Source organism: Halichoerus grypus, chromosome 10, assembly GCF_964656455.1.
Source record: "Halichoerus grypus chromosome 10, mHalGry1.hap1.1, whole genome shotgun sequence".
Taxonomy (NCBI): Eukaryota; Metazoa; Chordata; class Mammalia; order Carnivora; family Phocidae; genus Halichoerus; species Halichoerus grypus.
The window spans coordinates 56,898,771-56,920,708 of NC_135721.1; the positions used below are offsets into that span (position 1 = coordinate 56,898,771).

Genomic DNA, 21,938 nt, shown 5'->3' on the forward strand with positions numbered 1-21,938 from the left:
TACCAGGCTCATGATCTGCAGAGGCCAATTCTCTCCTAAGATTTATTCAAATTGTATCTTTTCTGGAAATTTTTGAATCCAGCTTTATTGTATTAACATGTAATATCTTTTGCCCTGTAATTCACTCATGTGTGATCTCCTCAAGTTCTAATAAAATCCTTAAGAAAGGCCTGGGCTTTTCACAAATTATCACACTTTTTTTTTTTTTTTAAGATTCTATTTATTTGACAGAGAGAGTGCAAGAACAAGCAGGGGGGGCAGGAGAGGGAGAAGCAGGCTCCCCACCAAGCATGGAGCCCAACGCGGGGCTTGATTCCAGGACCCCGGGACCATGACCTGAGCAGAAGGCAGATGCTTAACCGAGCCATCAAGGCGCCCCAAATTATCACAATTCTTAAGGGCACAATTTCCAGGGTGTGGACTGTCCATTAAGAGAGGCATCAATAAAATGCTTTGTTCTCATGGTTAAGGTGACAGAGGTGAATAGCATAAAGAAATGGCATACAGAGGTGATAAGCTTCCCATTGTGAATATTCAAACACAAAGCCATGCTTCAGAAGCAGTTGGTGAGAAACTTGTTTCTACAAGTAATCTACCAGATCTCTCCAAAGCCCTATTACTATTTCATTTGTTTATGTGACCCCTGATTTTAGGGAGTTAATTTACAGAATCAAATAGTAGGCCAGTTTACACAAATGGATGACAAAATAGAGGTGGATACATTATTGAGTTAATTTTGTTTATACATCTTCTATCATGTGTTCTAGCTCTTGTAACTTTTATATGTTCTTCCTTCATATGACATTTAAAAAACGTACACTATTTTGCCTTCATGCTTCCAATTAACTTTTTTTTTTTTTTAAAGATTTTATTTATTTATTTGAGAGAGAGAGCACATGAGAGGGGGTAGGGTCAGAGGGAGAAGGAGACTCCCCGCTGAGCAGGGAGCCCGATGCGGGACTCAATCCTGGGACTCCAGGATCATGACCTGAGCCGAAGGCAGTCGCTTAACCAACTGAGCCACCCAGGCGCCCCAATTAACTGCTCTTTTAAAGACAAGTTTGACTTGTTTTCTTTTCTGGGTTATTTATCAAGTGGAGTGAAAGTAATGATAAAACGGGGCGCCTGGGTGGCTCAGTCGTTAAGCGTCTGCCTTTGGCTCTGGTCATGATCCCAGGGTCCTGGGATCGAGCCCCGCATCAGGCCCCCTGCTCCATGGGAAGCCTGTTCTCCCTCTCCCACTCCCCCTGCTTGTGTTCCTGCTCTCGCTGTGTCTCTGTCAGATAAATAAAATCTTAAAAAAAAAAAAAAGAAAGTAATGATAAAAGAAGCCAACAGGGAGGAGCAAGACTATGTTCCTTCTTCCTCCTCAGCCTGCTGGTCTCCTTCTAGTACCCTCTCTTGGCAGGTTTTAACTCAAGGAGCAGCTGGTAAAGAAATGTTTGCAGAATCCCAGACCCAGTGTCATAAGCAAGTATAGAAGGGTGTGTTTGGAACTGAGAGTAATTTAATAAATGGTACACATTCATGCTTCCTTTATATAAAATTAAAAAAAAAGGATTCATATGAAATTTTGTTTATGCATCTGATTAACAACAGTTCTAAAACCACTTTTCACTCACTGGCTTCTCTTTCTTCTACATCTGAAATATGAAATGATATAGGTAGTTTCATGTTATAAATCCAACTAAGTACTTGAGCACCCATGAAGAGCACTAGATTAGGCGCTGAGAGATTTAGGATATTGAGTGTCAATTATGTACAATGAATTAAGTACAAGAATGAAAAGATAGAGGTCTCCTGTCCTTATGAATTTTGGAAAAAAAGACTTAATTTTTTTGAACACTGTTTCTAGTAATAAGCTTAGATTGAGAACATTCCCACTAGCTTACATTTCTGTGGCATTTACCAGTTATGAAATGTAAATTATTCCTTATCTGCTATAGGTGTACATCAAAGGAAGATTTATTACCTTTTCCTTCCATCACAAAAAATGATTGTTGTAATTTCATCAAATGGCATTAAACTGTTAACAGTATTTCTGCAACCTGTTTAACAGATAATGTTAAAATCACATTATCCACAGAGAATGAACTAACCTTCAAGATTTAAAAAACGTTAAATAAGGGGATGCCCGGCTGGCTCAGTCGGTAGAGCATGAGACTCTTAAAAAACGTTAAGTATTTAATAGCATAATGTAGGTAATGTTTAACAATATATTCTGGAGTAGATTGATTCGTTATCACAAGGTGGATTTTCCTATCCTATTTAAATAGAAGAGAGGGACGCCTGGGTGGTTCAGTCAGTTAAGCCCCTGACACTTGATTTTGGCTCAGGTCATGATCTCAGGGTTGTGAGATGGAGCCCTGTGACGGGCTCTGCACTGGGTGTGGAGCCTGCATCTGAGATTCTCTCCTTCTCCTTCTGCCCCTCCTCCCTCTCACTCTTTAAAAAAAAAAAAAAAAGATTAAATAGAAGAGAATTATGCTTTACTTTGTAACATTTTCTGTCTTTACTACCTTTCTCTGGTTTAAAAAAATCACAACCCCAAGCTAGGAAACATGCCAAGTTTGTTGTCTGAACAGAAATGAAATGTTAGCTGGAAATCAGAGTCTGAGTCATCTTCATTTGAATATATATTTTATTTAGAATGCAGCACTAACAGCATGATGATAAACTGTCACAAATTTATACCAAGAAGCACACAATTTTTCAAATGTGTTGTTTTTCACAAGTAATTTAAGTATAGCATTATTGTTATTTGGTACTATACTAGAATCAAAGACGACATTTAGATTCTTCAGCTCTGGAGCCTTTAATAACATCAAAATGATTGTCTAGTCAGGCAGAAGAAAGAAATTCAAAAGCAGTTTCTTTTTCTTCTGCCAGTTCCTTTGCAGTTAGATCCATCTTTTCACGTGAGAAATCATTAATAGTGAGACCTTCAACAATCTTCCAGGTCTTATTCTGTTTGAAAATAATTGCAAGTAAAAGATTTACAATTAAACTAGAACTGATCTTCCAGCAAGCAACAATTCAGACTGAACTTAAAGCTATAGGAGTACCTATTTTTGAAGTCTGATTAAAGAAGCAAATCAAAATCCAGATCTTAACAGTAATTCTGATAAAAGTTCAACACCTGAATTTAAAATGCATTGAATCTAGAAAACAATCTTTAAATGATTTAATTAGCAAACATTAAAAAAACCGACTCACTTTAGTATGGCTATAACAAAAGTAAGATATTATATTGGTAGATATCCAATATTAGAGGCATAATAACAAAGTGTCTAGTGGCAAGACTTGAACCTTGCTTTCCAGATTATTTTCAATCTTTTAGTAACCTGTAGTTGTGCTTTGTAGAATTTTAAAGTTGAGAAAAATGTCTAATTTAGTAAAGGAACAACTTTGTAGACTAAATTATACCAGCATTCATAAAAATATGCAACTACTTTCTCAGAAGGGGACAGGGGGAAATAACCCCAAAATACTTTACCTTGATTGTAACAGGGAATGAGTACAGCAAATCATCAGGAACACCATAGGAATTGCCATCGGAGATAATACCCATGGACACAAATTCTCCCTGAAAATAATAATCAACGTTTACATTCTCATGGTGCTTTGGGATTACTTTATGCAACCCAATGACACGTGAATTAACAAAACTAAGCCAGGTGATGCTTTCTGACTACGTGTGGGACTTCAGTACCGTGTAGAGAAGCGTCACCAGGCACTGGCAGGACAGGGTAACTTTCACGGGTATTCGCTCTCATTCCACTCTTCCAATCCGTGTGAAGTAGGCCGGAGAAACATAATCCTCATTTTATAAATGAGGAAGCTCTGGCCCAATAGAAGTTTTAAGGAAAAAAGTCACATCCACCAGGTGTGCTCGGTGGTTCCCAGTCTTCATCTCATCTAATCCTTAACAACCCTGTGAGGTAAATGCCGTGTAAGAGATAACCAAAGGTTAAGTACCTTTCCCAAGATTATTTGGCTCGTAGGCAGCTGACCTGGGATATGACCCTAACCTGCCCGACTGCAAGGTTGTGTTCTTTTCACATCACAGCATCAGAGGACAAAGATCAACGAGTGGCCCGTGCCAATCCCGGAGCCCTCACCTCTGGGGTTCCAAACCAGATGTCCCTGACGTGGTCACAGATGGCTTTTGCGGCGGACATGGCGCTGGAGAGCTTCCGGGCCTTGATGACAGCAGCACCGCGCTGCTGCACAGTCTGGTTGGGGACAGGCAGAGACAGCATTACTTGATCATAAGAGCACAATTTTCATCGCTTCCAAACTAATCCTGGGGTGAAAGACCACAATCACACTTTAATGTCTTCCCCTCCAAATTCATCCAACTACCCAGTGTGGGCCTTACCAACCTATTTCAGTTAAAAGCACCAGTCTTTTTGAAAAAAAAGAAAACTATAAATCCACATAGAAAGTTTACTACACTCCACACAAAGAAATGAATCTCTTTATGAAGACTGGATGACTAGAGGGAACTCCAGTTTTTCCCACGTTAGCAATCCATCTTGACTGCCGCACAGCATCAGATCAGACTGGTTCACGACTGGCTCTGTATGTAGTCATCATACAGGCCTGCCCTTTCAATCTTTTAGTAACCTGTAGTTGTGCTTCGTAGAAAGCACAACTGCCCTCCTTGAGAACCACGCCACCAAATTGAGAGGCACTTGGAGATTGTCCTGGAGAGATAGTCGGGTCAGCAATGTGGTGTCTCTCTCAAGAGTTCTTTATGCTTGGCTGTTAGGAGAGATTTTTTTCTTTTTTTTTTTAAAGATTTTATTTATTTGACAGAGAGAGACACAGCGAAGAGAGGAAACACAAGCAGGGGGAGTGGGAGAGGCAGAAGCAGGCTTCCGCCGAGCAGGGAGCCTAATGCGGGGCTCGATCCCAGGGCCCTGGGACCATGACCTGAGGCGAAGACAGACGCTTAACGACTGAGCCACCCAGACGCCCCTAGAGAGGTTTTTCTTACGGTGATGAATTCTCCCTTGAGCCAGCTGTCATCTTTCAGAGCATCATAAACACCAACTTCCTTTCCTTGCAGTTTCACCTTGGCATGGCTGACATCTGGATATTGAGTGGAGGAATGGTTTCCCCAGATAATGACATTCTTTACATCATCAGAAGTCACACCAAGTTTAAGAGCAATCTAGTTAAATAGAAAACAAATACCTTACTTAGACAAATGCTTTTTATTTCAAATTGTGCCTGTTTAACAAACATCCTTAAGGCCTCTGAAATTTCAAGAGAACACACAAGAGTTATATTGCTTAGTAATTTCCTAAAGCTTAACAGTGTAAACAAAATGTGAACCTGAAACATTATAGGGTAGAATATTTAAGAGTAGAGAGCATCCTACAGTTAATGATTTAACTTATCAGTATAGGGGGTTTATCAAACACAAAACACTGACATAAAATACAAAGCAAGAGGTTAAGAATATATAAATATGACCTCTGTTTTGTTAATACCTAGGAGATGTCGCCTTAGCACTTCTGAGCAAGCAGGTTAGAATATGGGAATTTCTCCATATTTAGGTGAAATTTTTATTATATACCATATACATAAATTAGCTAATTTTCAAATAATCCTAAATATGAAATTTTGGAGTTGGAAGGGGCTCAGATTACCAAAAGTATGATTGTCTTCAATTTATAGATTAGGAAACCAAAGGAAAGAGCTTAAATATAATACTAAAATGATACCAAATGTAACAATTTCTAGCTATAGGTTCAAAAAGCACTTTAGAGGGCACCTGGCTGGCTCAGTTGGGGAAGCATGTGACTCTTGATCTGGGGGTCGTGAGTTCGAGCCCCATGTTGGGTGTAGAGATTACTTAAAAATAAATTCAAAAAATGTAAAAAAAACAAACAAAAAAACACTTTAAGATCCTGCAAGCCCTGTAGTCACATGACTATCAAACATATTATGTAGTACACTAGCCACAGAGAGGGTTAGAATGTTATGTTTTGAAAGATTTAAATAAACAAAATAAGTTCACTTATTTTGTTATTCACCTGATAAGGTAATGTGCAAAAAGAAATTATGGTTAGTTGTATGCATAATTTGTTCTTAATTAGGTAGCAGAATTGTGATGAACCAGAAGGAAATGTTTTGGAAAGAATTTTTTATGATTTTATGAGCTGATGTGTTAGGGTATCATTGTGGGTGATTTTTCCTTCTTTCATATTACAGTAAGAATTGGAGAAAAAAATAGTTGTGCCAGAGTTCACTGCGTTTGCATGAAAAAAGCCAGTCTCAAAAGGTCACTTACTTACTACATGATTCTATTTCTGTGACATTCTCAAAATGACAAAATTAACTGAGATGAAGAACAGTTAAGTGGTTTTCAGAGCTTAGGAATAGAGACGGAGTGTGCAACTATAATGAGGCAGCATGAGGAGGATCTCTTATGGGTGATGAAACAGTTCTGTATCTTGACTGTGGTGATTATAGTAATCTAGATATGTGATTAAAGACATACAAAAAAATGAATGTAAAAACTGCAGAAATCTGAGTGAGTCTATTAAAACTGTTGTGTGTAGTTTAGTCAATTTCCTAGTTTTAAAAATGCTCTATAGTTATGAAAGATGTTACCACTGGGGGAAGTGAGTGATGGGGATGCAGGATTCTCTGTACTATGTTTTAACTTCTTCTGAGTCTATAATTACTCCAAAATAAAAAGTAAAAAACAAAACAGCAAGCAACCAAAAAAGGATACTGATGAAAAAGGCCAATACCTAAAATGTTTGCAGTGACTTGAGTCATCTCTTTACACCAATATATTCAGTCAAGTAAGAATCAAATTGTGTTTACTTTCACTATGACCCTTAAAGTAAGTTGAGACTTGTTTCTTAAATCCTAAAATAGTTAAATGATTTTTAAAAATTCACTTAAAATTCTGTTTTTGACATTTAACATCACTTCTCTGCTAAACCCTGCTTCATCGAGAGTTCTGCAAGTATTAGGGCTATTAAGTACCAATCAATCTTCACAAAGTAGTTGGATAGTTGGTTTCTAGAGAATCCAGCTACTGATCTGCTTAGTGGCTGAGGCACAGTTGGTGAAGCTGTGCAATGAGTACCATTTTCTGTGTGCGCCATGACCTTCAAGGACTTGGGAAGAACTGCCCTTACTTATAGTTAGCTGGAATCATGGAGAAAAAGGAAAATTTACCTGAGGCAAGTAACCCAAGATGTCTATTACCAGGAACTTAGAACCTATAATTTTGCTGAATGGTGAAGACAAACTGCCTCTGGGCCTCTCCTCCCTACAGGAAGCTCCTTACTCCCTTTGTCCTGCTGCCTACTTCCTCTTGTTTGTTTTCTTGAGCTAATCCATTTCTGTCTGGACACCAAAGGCCAAAACTTTGTAGACGTAGTTCCTGAATTTCATTCATATCAGAGCTAGTCTAAATTAACATGTATCCAGGATTGCTACTTCCTTGCTCCCTTGGCCCTTTCATGTCTGCCACACAGATCTGTTAAATAGTTTTGAACTAATTCTCCAGCCCCAGGAATTCCTCCCGCCTCCCCCCACCCCATACCAGGTAACTAATTTTATTGCCAAAATACCCTGTCAGCATTCATACACAGCTCTGGTTTGCAAATACATAGGGGAATTCTGCAGGTGACGAAGACTCACTAGGTAGCTAGGTCTTCGGATTTCCAAAATGAATTATGTAAGACTAGCAACATTCATGTAAGAAACTAGTCTTTGAGTTTGTTATTTTTCTCACTGGATGAACAACTTCTACAGGAGGAAGAAACTGCTTTTTCAAAAACTTCCCCAAAGCTCTCACTGTGCCAGATTGACATACTTGAGCATGTGCCAAAAGTTAAAGCCTAACAAGACTGCTTCTTCTCTCTTTCCTCACTCAGACTTTTGCCCCATAGGGAAAACTGTTTCAGGAACAGGGACAAAGTATCACTTAGTAGTACCTCTGGAAGGAGAAATTTTCCAGTGTCTTCCTCCACCAAGGCCTCAGTTGAAAACAGCAAAAATCAAGTTTGTCAGTGGTGTCATTTTACCTCTTTTCCCTACTGCAGGGAGAGTTACCATCTGGCCATCTAGAAGCAACAAATGTAACACCTAAAACCACCTTTTCCTTCAGGACTGTTCTGTAGTACCCAAATCTCTTGCCTCCACTCATTCAAACTAACTCCTATTCCTTCCACCCACTAGACTCTAGCTAAAAAATAAGGAAAAGGACCCAGCTCACAGCCTAAAGCCCTTCAGGAAATACTTGCAATTTAAGCTTGTTATCCAATGACCTTCTAAATTAATGGAATATTCAAGGAGATATATGAGGTGTGGCTCTTCTCAACTCTTAGTTATATCCCTCTTAATAATAACACTACTAATAAAAATCATTACTACCAAGAGCAGCCAATCTTTATTGAGTTTTACTATGTGACAGGTACCATGAAAGAGTTTAACACAGATCTTATTTAATCCACATAACCTCCCTTTGAGGTAGAAAGAATTATTGCCCCATTTTATACCTTGAATATACTTCCTCAAGGTCACAGAGCTAGTAAGTGGACTTAGGTCACATAATCTCATTATGTAAGAACACACCTAAGAGTTTGGGAGTCAGGCAAATCTAGATTTACTAGCTATATGACTATGATCCCAGACCTTTCTGGGCTTCAGGTTTCTTGTGTGTAAAATAAAGATAATAACATATCTCACATGGTTATTAGAAGGATTAAATGATAAGTTACACGTAGAGCATTTAGCTTAGGGTAGAAGCTTAACAAATGTCAATTCTTTTCTCCATTACTGGGTACTCTGAAACTGAAAGATGATCAATTCTCAGTTTAAAGCAGTGGTTTTTCAACTTAGACCTCACACCATCTTTTGATAAAATGTTTTCTTTCTTTTTTTTTTTTTAAAGATTTTATTTATTTATTTGACAGAGAGAGAGACAGCGAGAGAGGGAACACAAGCAAGGGGAGTGGGAGAGGGAGAAGCAGGCTTCCCGCGGAGCAGGGAGCCCGATGCAGGGCTCGATCCCAGGACCCTGGGACCATGACCTGAGCCGAAGGCAGAAGCTTAACGACTGAGCCACCCAGGCGCCCCACTGGTAAAATGTTTTCTTAAAACTAAACAAAGTTGTCTTCTTTAGGAAAAGAAAGGACTAAATTCATAGACCTATCTACCAGTGATGACCTGTGGATGAGGAAGTATCGACAGAAAGGTGCTAGGGAAAAGGAAAGAGGTTATGTCTAAGATCCCAGAATTTTGTCATGGCTTTGAAGGGCACCAGGATCATCTAGACCCAAGAAAGCCTAGGAAACCAGCACAGATGATTGGTGGTGGCGTCTCTTTTTTTTTTTTTTTTTTTTAAAGATTTTATGTATTTATTCATAAGAGACAGAGAGAGAGAGAGGCAGAGGGAGAAGCAGGCTCCCTGCTGAGCAGAGAGCCCGATGCGGGACTCAATCCCAGGACCCTGGGATCATGACCTGAGCCAAAGGCAGACGCTTAACCATCTGAGCCACCCAGGTGGCGTCTCATTGTTCAAAAAGCTACTGTTAATACCCTGGTCACTGAACCCTTGGCACATTTATCTAAAACTCCAACAGGTAAAGAAACTTAAGAACAATTAAAATTTAGTTGCTAAGTAGTGAAAAGTAGAAAGTTTTATGGAAACATGTAGAATATTAAAAAGATGTAAAAATAAAATTAAATATAAAATTAAACGTTAAAAAATCTGAATCTGACGGCTTAGCTAAGGGGAAAAACGAAGCAGAACCACACAAAACACAAAAAACTCAAATCTCTCTTTTTATAATGTTCTATATATCTGGCAAAAATAAACTATGTATTGTCCTGCTAATTATACTAATAACTGATTTTTTTTTTTTTTAAGTAGGCTCTACACCCAGCATGGAGCCCAAGGCAGGGCTTAAACTCATGACCCTGAGATCAAAACCTGAGCTAAAATCAAGAGTTGGACACTTGAATGACTGAGCCACCCAGGCACCCCAATGACTGGTTTTTTAACCCCTGAAGTAAGAGGACATTAGGGACAGTATTTTGGCATAGTTAGCAAATGAACTATAGTTGAGAAGATTAAGTTCAAGTTTAGCCTCCTTAAGAGACTCCATTTAAAGACTCCCTAACAAATTAGAATGGCTTCCTACTAAAGAAAACAAAAAAAAGTAAGATTCAGCTACTTCAAAAGTGAGAGAAAAAGGTTTTAAAGTTGAACAGTCAATATTTTAAAATATACCTGAGCTTTAGCTCGGTTGTGATCCAAACGAGTCAAGCAACTGAAGTTCTCCTTGGGGATGGACGGGGCCGACTTGGCGGCAGTCAGGCAGTTGGTATTGGCTGGGTTTCCCACCACGATGACCTAGGATACACGGGAGGCACAGCAAAGTTACACACCATATACTGATGAACTAAACTATCCTAGAATATGGCTGATAAATGTGTAACATGTAGCCTATGTGTCAAGTTTGTATGAGCTAAGTATGTATAGTTACCACTGTAGTTTCTACAGTATTTCGCCCCCCCACCGCCCCATTGTTAGTGTCTGGTGTGATTACTGAAAAAATGTCTTTAATAAAGCCACCAACATGTATACAAGTTGCTTTCCAGGTGGCAGCATCCAAGACCAAAGGTACATGTCTTTCTATTTTGTGTTGTGACAAAACAGAGACAGAGCATTTATCTACTTACCACACACACACAAACAAGTAATCTAAGGCTCTGAGAGAGCAATTCATTCATAAAATTTTCCTTCTTATAAAAGTAGTCCAAGAAAGAAATTCTACTTGAGCAGTTTAACTTTAGGACAATGATTTATCTTTATTAATTACAAGAGTTTTTTAATCTTTCCTAATCCTAAGAATTAACTGGGATTTGCTAAAATACAGATTACCAGGTCCCATCCACTCTATACCTGTTCAATCAATCCTTAGCAGAAAGCACTTCAGGCTACTTTTTTTTTTTTTTAATTGGGGAGGTACAGGATACACTGCATTTTAATATAGTATAGGCAAATGTACACATGTACTTTATCTTTTAAGTTTTAAATTCTTTAATAAAACTATGAACTTACTGGGAAATACGTCAAACTTACTAAAAAGCTGCAAGCCGTATTACAAAGACTACCTCCCACATCCTCTTTACCCAGATTCCCTAATTTTTTCCATTTCTCTCCCTCTCTCTACACACACACACTATACCCTTAGTCTTTCTTTTTGGCCCATTTGAGAGCAAGCTGAAGATATGATACTCCAATGCCCCTAAGTACTCCGGTGTCAGTATGTATTTTCCCAAAAAGGACACTTGGCTGAGGGGTGATAATAGTGCAAGCAGCCTGGAGCAGTCCAAACAACACTGTTATGTTTTATTAAGGAACCCCTGGATTTCTACTCATTTCTACTATTTTCTGTTAACGATTACAGAAAATAAAAATAATCTATTCAAAATGAATTCTACAGAAGCAAAAATTCAGATATGTATAAAATATTATAATAGAACATTGTAACTGGCAACTTTAAAACCTTAAAAGATTTTCTTTTACCTTGGTTTAAAGTCAGGATTGGGAAGAACAAATCTATCAAAATCAGTAAAACCTCTAACCAGCCAAGTCTTTTTGCTTACTTATTTGGTAAAAGGAGGCCTTATGCTAATATTAAGGCAAATTTAGAAACTAAAGTGACTTGCACACAGAGACAGAAGAGGAAGTTATACCAATGCAACTCCTCAAGAGACAAGTGTATCAAAATCTCTCTGGATTGAGAAAATCTGAATATTTCAGAAGCTACCATCTCTCACTGCTGAGAATGCAGCTTACAGCCTTCTCTCTCTACTATCACACACACAAATCCAAAGTCTGAACAAATATTCCCACCAGAAGGCTCTGTGCCTTCTCTATAGGTCTGTAAATTCATATTAAATTTCCATATCACAGTAATGGGCAAAATATTTTTGAGCACCTCTAAATAAAGATTTCTATGTTATATGAAAAAGAAAAAAAAACTCAAAACAATGAATCATGGAATACTATATCAAAAACTAATGATGTGGGGCGCCTGGGTGGCTCAGTCGTTAAGCGTCTGCCTTCGGCTCAGGTCATGATCCCAGGGTCCTGGGATCGAGCCCCGCATCGGGCTCCCTGCTCGGCCAGGAGCCTGCTTCTCCCTCTCCCACTCCCCCTGCTTGTGTTCCCTCTCTAGCTGTCTCTCTCTCTGTCAAATAAATAAAATAAAATCTTTAAAAAAAAAAAAACAACTAATGATGTAATGTATGGTGAAGAACATAATATAATAAAAAAAACAAAAAACAAAAAAAACTCAGAAAAGGAGAGCTTATCAAGCAAAACTCTATCTGTATTTACTGACCACTGCACAAAACTGGGGGGAAAAAAAAGGCAAATAATTTTGTCTTTACTTCAATGCTAAAAGAAGTAGTTTCAAATGCTGATAATGAAAACCCCATAAAATACCGTACTGGTCACCTTAACTGACTTCTTGGCATACTTCTCCAAGGCTGCACCCTGGCATTTGAAGATTTTCACATTTGCTTTGAGTAAATCTTTCCTCTCCATGCCATCCCTTCTTGGCATGGAGCCCACAAGAATGGCCACATCCAGGTCTTTGAAGGCAATGTCTTCTTTATCAGTTGCTATGACATCTGTGAACACGGCAATAAATATGCAGAGCTACTGAAATACCAAAGTCTGAGGTTTTCTTTTTCACACTGAATCTACCCAGTAATTCTTTCACTTTGTAGCAAATGTTTACTTTCACATATCACAATGATAAAAAGCTTCAGGGGTCTAAGAAAAGAAAAATTATATAATCAACAAACATAGTATTAGCAGAAATGTAAATTACATTTATTTTGCTTTTCCTATCTCAGTAATTATTTCAAGTTTGAAAACTCTACAGCTTTTCGTTTTATGATCAGATATGATGCAAAGTACAATATGATAACTTTCAACTCTGTGCAACATTTGTTGGATTAATTAATAATACTCTGCCACAGATAACATGAAAGAGAAACTAATTTACCTAACCTTTAAAAGTTGTAATTACTTTAAAGTCTAAGATATCAATCACAAATTCAAAATAATGTTTATTGAGGTGTTTCGTGCCAGGAATAACACTACGAATTTTGTTGTATCAAATTTAATCTTAATATTTCATCCATGAAGACAAAGAAGTTTAAGGGGATTAATTTGCCATCAAAAAGCAGTGAACCTGTAATTCCAGCCCAGGCTGGTCGAGGTCAACCACTCTTCCGCTGTGCTAGTCCAATAAACACATACCACTTACTCTTTGATTAAAGAACATATATCACCACTCTCCTTTATTGACAGTATTAAAAAGGCCATGACCAGTGCTACAGACTGAATGTTTCTATCCCTCACAAAATTCATGTTGAAACCTAATCCCCAATGTGATGGTATTAAAAGGTAGGGCCTGTGGAAGATGATTAGGTTATAAGGGTAGAGACCTCATGAATGGGATTAATGCCCTTATAAAAGAGGCCTCAGAGAGCTGCTTCACCCCTTCCGCCTTGAGGACACAGGAAGAAGACGGAACCAGGAAATGGCCTCTCACCAGAATGGGACCATGCTGGTACCTTAATCTTGGATTTCCCAACTTCCAGAACTATGAGAATTAAATTTTTGTGTTTATAAGCCACTCAGTCTATGATATTTTTGTTATAGTAGCCCAAATGGACTAAGACAAGCAGGATTCAGCATTGTCATTGATAAATTTTTAGGGGAGTCAACTTGTGTCACAGTAAGGCTGCTGTAGAGCCCCCAACAGGTATACAAAGAAACACCAGTTGGTGAGGGGAATGTTCTTCCCAGCCATGCATCCTTATTTGCAGAATCTTCCCTCCCTGTCATATTCACAGCTGACCAAGGACAAGCTGACTATAACCTGGACCCATTAGAGAGAGCAGAACTCAGCAGAGAAAGGAATAAAAATGGGACAATGCAACAAAGTTGATTTGGAAATACAGAGTGAGTTGTGTGTCAACTATACTTCAGTTTAAAAAAAGAGAGGGTGAGGAAAGGGAGCCAGCAGAACAGCTTGGCAGGGCAATGCACTCTCTTATATAACTATGCAACCACATGATTCAGACAACAGAGTACCCCTAGTAAATGTTTATTGAATGGATGTATGAATTCTGAGCATGGTTTTTCTTTCTTTTTTTTTTTTTTAAGATTTATTCACCTATTATTTTAAAGAGAGAGAAAGCGAGTGTGCACGTGCGTGCACACACACAAACACCCCCCCCCCACATGCAATATGTTGGGGGAGGACAGAGGGAGAGGGAGAGAGTATCTCAAGCAGACTCCCCGCTGATCATGGAACCTGATGCAGAGCTCGAGACCATGACCCAAGTCGAAACCAAGAAGAGCTGGACACTTAACCCACTGTGTCACCCAGGCGCCCCTCTGAGCGTGGTTTCCATTGGGTGTATATATATTTTGCTCTGGGTAAACTCAGCAGAGTATTATTAATTAATCCTTACTAAAAGAAATGATCATAACGAAGGTATACCTAAAGAAAAATATTCAAATTAGTTTACAAGTTGACTTAACATTTTAATGAAACCCTCAATCAAATTTAAGACTTCTGTCTTACATTTGTGTCATAGTTCAATGATTCTTAAAGGCTCTTAGCAGAACTCTCACGGGCTTTTTCAAATGATGCAGCATACGATTAGGACAATTTATGCTGTTTCTCAATCTGATGACCAGCTGTGGGTTAGGACTACATGTGAGGGACCAAATAATTTCCAGCCTCAGGGCAACATATGGCTCTGGAAGACATCATTTAGAGCTGCACAATTTAGGCACTACTATTACTTTTTAAATAGATTTTAAATAACAACACAATGTAGACAATCCAGGTGTATAACCCTTGTGCAATATTATGCTTAATTAGTAAGGTAAATTATGTATAAGCATGTTGGAAAAAAAGCATAGTCTTTTAACTGACATTGGTTACTTCTTGCTTTTACCCTTATTTATTCTTGGTATACACTTTACCAAATAGTTATAGTTCAAAAAACAAACAAAAAATACTTTTATGAAATAGTTTCTAATTGAAAGGCTAGTTAAAAATCTAAACCTATTTTTTGAAAGACATAAAATACTATAAAATCCTTTTATCCTCCACCCCCCCAACTCACCTTTCAGGAGAGGAAGGGCACAGTCTTGCAGTTCCATTAGGACACCATCTAGGACACCCATCATGGGAGTGATATCCAACAGCACAAGAATTACTGGCTGCCAAATAAATAGCAAAGACAGCATCTGTCAGTGTAGGTTAGGTCATTTAGTCACAAAAAAGTCCTCCTGTAAAGTTTTTGCTTATTCGGTGTGTGTGTGTATATATATATGTATAATTACCATTAATTAGTTATAATTATTTTAGGAGGTTCAGGTATCTAACATCATGCCACTTTCAGAAAAAGGAATGCTATAAAACCAGCAATAGTTTGCTAACAGACAAAGTAAGAGGAATCATCATTACTGACTTTTAAAGGAGTATACATGGAAAAAATATTAAATTGAAGTGACATGCCATAGCTTACTTTTTTTTTTTAAAGATTTATTTACTTGAGAGAGTGCGTGTGTGTGCGCACCCGCACTGAGGGAGAGGGGCAGCGGGAGGGAGAAGGAGAGAATCTCAAGTAGACTCCTCTCGGAGTGCAGAGCCGGACGTGGAGCTTGATCTCATGACCCTGAGATCACGACCTGAGCTGAAACCAAGAGTCAGATGCTCAATGAACTGCACCACCCAGGTGCAGTTGCCATAGTTTACTCTTATTGTTCACAGCTCTGTATCTAATTTTAGTTCATGGAAAGCTAAATATTATCTGGCATGAAGGAAGAACGTGATTATCTATGGGTGAAGAGAAGGAATAAATGAATACTTTAGAAAGGATTTTAGTGGAATAGGGGAATAAGAATAGGGGGTGCCTCTTTAAAGATTTTTATTTATTTACTGAGAGAGATAATGACAGAGAGAGAGCATGAGAGGGGGTAGAGTCAGAGGGAGAAGCAGACTCCCCGCTGAGCAGGGAGCCCGATGCAGGACTCGATCCCGGGACTCCAGGATCATGACCTGAGCTGAAGGCAGTCCCTTAAACAACTGAGCCACCCAGGCGCCCAGGGGTGCCTCTTTAAACTGGAAAGCAGATCTGCCTGTCTGACTATTTTGGGTTCTAAAGACCATTTATCAACAATGAAGTACTAATTCAGCAACTTTCTCTCCCACATGACTCTCCTTAATAGTTACTGTTACTAGTGAAAACCTTCCACTGACTGATACCTGCTGGCTGTACCAAGTCAGCTAATAAAGTATGCGGAATAGGTGATTTGCAAAGCATTTTCAATGGCTGGAGGGGTACATATAAATAAGATACCAGCTTACATTTATAGCAGTGTGCCCAGTACATTTATTGGGATAACCCATTCCTTTATCATTAAAAATAATTCTTTGAAACTAATTACAGGGTTTACTGACAATATTCTTATTTTGACTTGAGGTACACAGAGAGTTCCCCTACCTGGTCTTTACCAAAGACAGATCCATTTCCAATACTGTACAGCAGTGAATATGCAATCTGACCAGCCGCTCCAGTCACAAGGACTCTGATTGGTTCAGACTGTAATGAAAGAGACCCATTAATTAACATCTGATTTAAAAATGCTATTTTACCCTAAAGACATTCAGAGTTTTCTCTATAATAAGACAACCACGTACTTTAAAAGTTAATGTAAAATTTTAAAGTCTCTTCCCAGTAAATATTGTCCCAGTAAATATAGCATGCACAAATCAGCTGAGCAACTTCTGGAACATGTGTCCTTTGGCTAGCTATTTATGCGGTGTTACTTAACTCTCACTGTTATCCTGGATTTACTTACAAAATCTTATCCATCTCTTTAAGGCTGTTTTGCCACTGAAATAGGCCTAACAATGTTGATGTGCCTTATATGGTGATACAAACCCTGGCAGCGACTGGAACCTTATAAATCCTCTTATGCAAATCCCCCCACGCCCCATCTGCTAGAATAGGGATCCTTCACGCCAGGAAGGGGAGTGACAGTGGTTAAAATTTTCCACTTACAGTAAGTCAGAAAGTTTTAATAAAACTACTAATCATGATTCAATTTGACTACTTGAAGGAGGAAAAATAAGTCTTTATTTTTTATTTAAGGAGAAAGAAAAGCAAGAGAATACTGGATTACAATAAATTTTAGTATTAAATAACTACATCAAAATATAGTGACAGCTGACAACCTGATTCCAAGGGAAAATTAATTTTAAAAGAGAGGAGGAAGAAGTACAAAGAGGATAATAGTTATAATAGAAGTCGCCTTACAGACCTCAAGAGACCCTAAACAAAATACAGGCATATGTAAAAAAATAGTAACCAATATTCAAAGTGATGATCCCGAGTCACTAAAAAAAAGAAGCTCAGAGAATTAAATAGAAATATTTCTATTAAAAAGAACTGAACAAAAATGTTTGGAAACTTAACGGATATATTAGATGTACAAATTTGATCAAGGTGAACTGTTCCTTTTCTTGAGAATACTGTGTAAACAGACTTTCACTGAGTCACCTCTATTGTTACCTGCATGAGAGAAGTGGTCCACTGAAATGAATCTTTATATTTAGAATTCCCTCTTCCAGGTGAGTCATGTCTTTGGGGTAGAAGGAGACTATGTCCTCTGACCTTCTAATCCTAACCTCTGAAGGTCAGCAGCATTTAGCAATTTGACACCCAGAGAAATCAAAGGAAAAAAAAATCTCAGGAAAGAAGTGTCAACTGCTTGTAGAGATATGAATCTGTACGTAGCAGACTATATGTGCATTTCTTCCTCACAGGTGTGACCAGGATGTAAGTGCAAAAAAGGAGAAAACTATGGAGAGTTAACTCCCTGACCTTCTAAGTCTCTTCCCCATTTTCTTCACCAACTTTTCCCCTAGGCCTTCATACCCCTACAAAGACAAAATATGGTAATTCCCCAAATAAACTTTTTTTTTTTTTTTTTACAATACGTTTCCAACAGACTTTAGGTTTATAAAGAACGCTAAAAGTTATCATATATGGTTATTTTTTTTATCATATGGCCTTTATATGTTTTTAATTCTGTCATTTTTCCCTATTCCCTTGAAGTAGAGAGGTGAGGGAATAGAGGAAGGGAATAGAGGAAGAAATTACTCCTCCTTTCGCTTTAGAATGCAAGCTCCTTAAGGACAGGGGCTTTGTCTGTTTTATTTACTGTTGTATTCCAACTGCCTACAACAATGCCTGGCACGTAGTTGGAGCTCAAATACTTGAAGGAATAGCTGGATCTTGTACAATTACTATCCCGAACTTGGAAATGTAAAAGAATTGTTTGGAAGCAAACCTAACATGCTTCAAAAAACTGTTTAAGATATTTTATTCATATATACTTGCATTGAGAGGGTTGGAAACTTAGTGACCACAATAATTCCAGCTATAATTAGCAAAATTATGTCACCAGTTTTAATGATATAGTTTTATAAATCAACTAATGAACTGTTATTTCACTTCATTCATTAAATACACTACTGAATCTCTATTATGTACCTGGTACTATTTTAGGCCAGAGAATCCATTGGTGAACCATATGCAGGAAACAAGAGGATAACCCAATTTTCTAAAACAGGGGGCTAGAGAGGTGGCAGAGTGTGGTAAAGACATAGCCTCTAAAGCCAGATGTTCTGGGTTCAAACTTAGACTTACAACTCATCAGCTGTATGTTTAAGTTACTTAACCTCTGTATTCAGTTTCCCCACAGTAAAGTGGAGATAATGATAGCAGCTACCTAACAAATAAGGTAGTTGTATGGATTCAGAGTTAACATACAAAGCATTAAGAACAGTATGTAGCAAATACTATAATTCTAGGTCTCTGTCACCATAAAATTTTCCTCTAAGGATTCTTACACCTTGTGGTGTTCTACTTACATGTCTGTTACTCTCTACTAGACTGTGAACCACCACCCCCTTGCTGTGAGAGCAGTCTGCCCTTGACTCAAATTTGTACTCCCATACAGTGTTCAACAAGTATTTGTTGAATTAATAAAAGAGTTAAGAAAAATATAAACATATGCTACTTCAATGTAAAGCAGGCCAGGATAAGAAATAAAGGGGAAAGTGAGTATCACTATCTGTAAAGCTTACAGGTAGATGGTTAGAACACAACAGTCAATCTTAGGCATTAATTTTAGCTGCTAAAAAACATGCTCCCAGTATCACAGTCCTTAGTGAAGTGGTTGTGGCCACTAATGAACAGCTGCTAATTCCATCTCAGCAGTTCCCTTCTTCTATGTCTATGAACAAATTATTTTCACAGATAAGTAATTCTATCTTATTAAGAGTAATATGAAGCCTAGTAAATGCCTGAATGTTTGATTATGAAATGGGAAAGGATATGTGTATTTGGTTCTTTTTGCTCTGTGCAACATTGCAGTAGAAAATCAGGAGGGTGGGAGATTCCTGCTGACTTTCTACAATGTTACAGTGTGAAGACAGGTTACTATTCTTCGCTTAGATATCTGGGCAGTTTGCCAAGATCCAAAGCAGGAATGTCTCTGCTCTTGGCAGGGCTCTAATGACCTTCCTGCAGATTCAGACTGCCTTGCGCATGTGCTCAAGTCTCAGTTGTAAAGCTTGAATGTAAGTGTTCTTTCTGTTATTCTACAGAAAAACCCATGTATTCCTTTTTTACTTTCTAATTTACACATATTTCTGTAATATAAAAAACAAACTATCATTCAGATTTCTTCATACAGTTAATCCTTGCTGTCCCTCCCTATTCCTTCTTTTAAAAAAATTGCTTTGAACAGCTTACAAAAGATGGCTCTTTTTAAACTCAGTGATTGTTCACATGGTCTCCTGAGGAGGCAAGGAGATTCTGAGTCACCTGAGAGGGCTGTCAGTTTCAGTAAACTGACAGGAGTGTTCTTTCTTAGGGACATCTCTGTGTTATCTGGTGCCCAAGGGACCTTCCAGGGGTGAGGCCTGTCTTTATCTACTGCATTGCAAAACAACATAAGAATGGGGGCCCAGGATTCTTCCTGTGACCTTGGAAAAATCATTTAACCTCACCAGGCTACCTTTTAAAATTAGAGTAAATAATCTCCAAATTCCCTTCTAAGTCTAGAATTCCAATATTCTGAATTGCAGGGGAATAAAGCTATCAGGTAATATAAATGCTGATAAAATACTTTAGTTTGTATTTGCAATTTGTATGTTCCTCCAGAACCTCAGCTACTGAAAAGAAATTTTCAAAATGACTTGGTAATTGTATGGCACAATATGGTATGACGGAAAGAGCTGTAAGGCTCCTGGGAGCAAACTGTTGTATGACCTTGAGCAAATCATTCTCTTTGGGTCTCAATAAACTCAATTTTAAGATCTGAAGTGGGGGGAGATTTATCAAAATGATCTTTAAAGGTCCCATCCAGTTCTAAAATTATAAAGTCTCAGGTTCTCTGTTACTTCCGCATTCTTGCTAAGATTATTAAGTCAGAGACCACTGAAACCATCATTTAAATGACTAAATTATAAGTAGGAAACTGAGGTTTAAGATTTACTGAGAATTAGTAGGTGTCCCCACTGGACCCTTATAAAGGCAGAAGCAGTAATCCCCTTGCCTTAAAAATATGTCTTTTCAGGTTCTGGAAAATTTCCAATTCATTCAAATATTGCCCTATAGTTCCCACCTATTTCAGTATTTTGAGATAACGGAGGAAGAATAACTTCAACTATAAATACAAGTACTGGAGAAATTTGATGTCAAGTGTCACCTTCAAACATCACGCAGATTATTCATACGTCAGAGTTCCCTCACCACCCCCCCCGCCCCCCGCTTCTCCCTTTCAGCAGAGACAAGATATGGTGATCTAGGTATCCAGACCTTCACAAGATGGTTACATTGTGTAACATTACAAGTAGTGGCTCTAGAATTCATAACCTACAGAGCAGCAAAGAGTATCTACACTAGATTTTGCCTAGTGATGCCATAACTGCAACACGTCCTGTCATTACAAAAGGAGATCAATGAACAGGTTTTAAATAACATTTTGTGAAATTAGATATGGCGGAAACACGTCTCTCGAAAACGTCGATCGTTATCTGGAGTACCTGGTAAGCACAATCTTTACAACTGAGGGCCTTCTGCTTTCAAGGGCTTTGTGACAAAAGCCCTTAAAAACACTGTTGGCTCAATAAAAAAAAGGGGGGGGGTTAGGAACCAAACACCCCCGCCTTCCATATCAAACCTTAGCATCCTTATCAAACCCTATATCGTGCTTTGGAGAAAACCCGCAGCTTATTTTGTACCCACGCCACGCAGCAGGACTGAGATCAAGCCTCTCCAAGGACAAATTTCTCCAGAGTCCTTGTAAGAGCTCCCCAGGTGGAAACCGACCCCTTCCCAATTACTGGGTCACTGCGACAGTCCCCAAAAGATGAGTCGGGTTTTTCCAAAGGGCTGGAAAGACAGTGCCTTGTACAGCCGCCCCCCGCCCCGAAAGTCCTTCAAATGCAAGAAACCCCACACAAGGGCGCGAAGGTCGGGGGTCGGCAGGATCCAGGGGCCAACACTCACCATGATTAGGAAGTGCGCGAACAATTTCAGCACCTGCAAAACGAGCCTCAAGGAATCGGGTCACCTCTACCGCGGAACTGACTTGGGGAGGGCAAGCGATGTTAGAAAGAAAATGCTCATCTCCCAACCGCAGCGCCCTCTGGGAACTGTAGTTTATGGTGGCCGGATTCTGGCGCACTCTCCAACGCATTTCCTTCAAGTGTTGAACTACACTTCCCGAGGTCAGAGGGTCTGCTCACGCCCTTCTCCCTGCGCTCTTCGCCATT

At 38.7% G+C, this 21,938-nt stretch overlaps 1 protein-coding gene across 1 annotated transcript; it reads right to left on the reverse strand.

Annotated features, from left to right (window-relative positions):
• Positions 1-2,623: 2,623 nt before the first annotated feature.
• On the reverse strand, positions 2,624-21,858 carry MDH1 (malate dehydrogenase 1). Its single transcript, XM_036079116.2, has 9 exons — positions 21,673-21,858; positions 16,591-16,689; positions 15,208-15,304; positions 12,509-12,684; positions 10,271-10,393; positions 5,003-5,179; positions 4,122-4,235; positions 3,497-3,586; positions 2,624-2,967 (listed from the first exon to the last, which is right to left on the reverse strand). Exons 1-9 carry the CDS (start codon positions 21,673-21,675, stop codon positions 2,842-2,844), a joined length of 1,005 nt encoding a protein of 334 aa, XP_035935009.1. The 5' UTR covers positions 21,676-21,858; the 3' UTR covers positions 2,624-2,841.
• Positions 21,859-21,938: the final 80 nt, after the last annotated feature.

Excerpts from the sequence above, each read along its gene's own strand:
- MDH1 (XM_036079116.2), bottom strand. Across the intron at positions 15,305-16,590 it reads CTGTCTTTGGTAAAGACCAG|CCAGTAATTCTTGTGCTGTT; the intron begins GTAGGGGAACTC and ends TTTATTTGGCAG. Across the intron at positions 4,236-5,002 it reads TCAAGGGAGAATTCATCACC|ACTGTGCAGCAGCGCGGTGC; the intron begins GTAAGAAAAACC and ends GTCCCCAACCAG.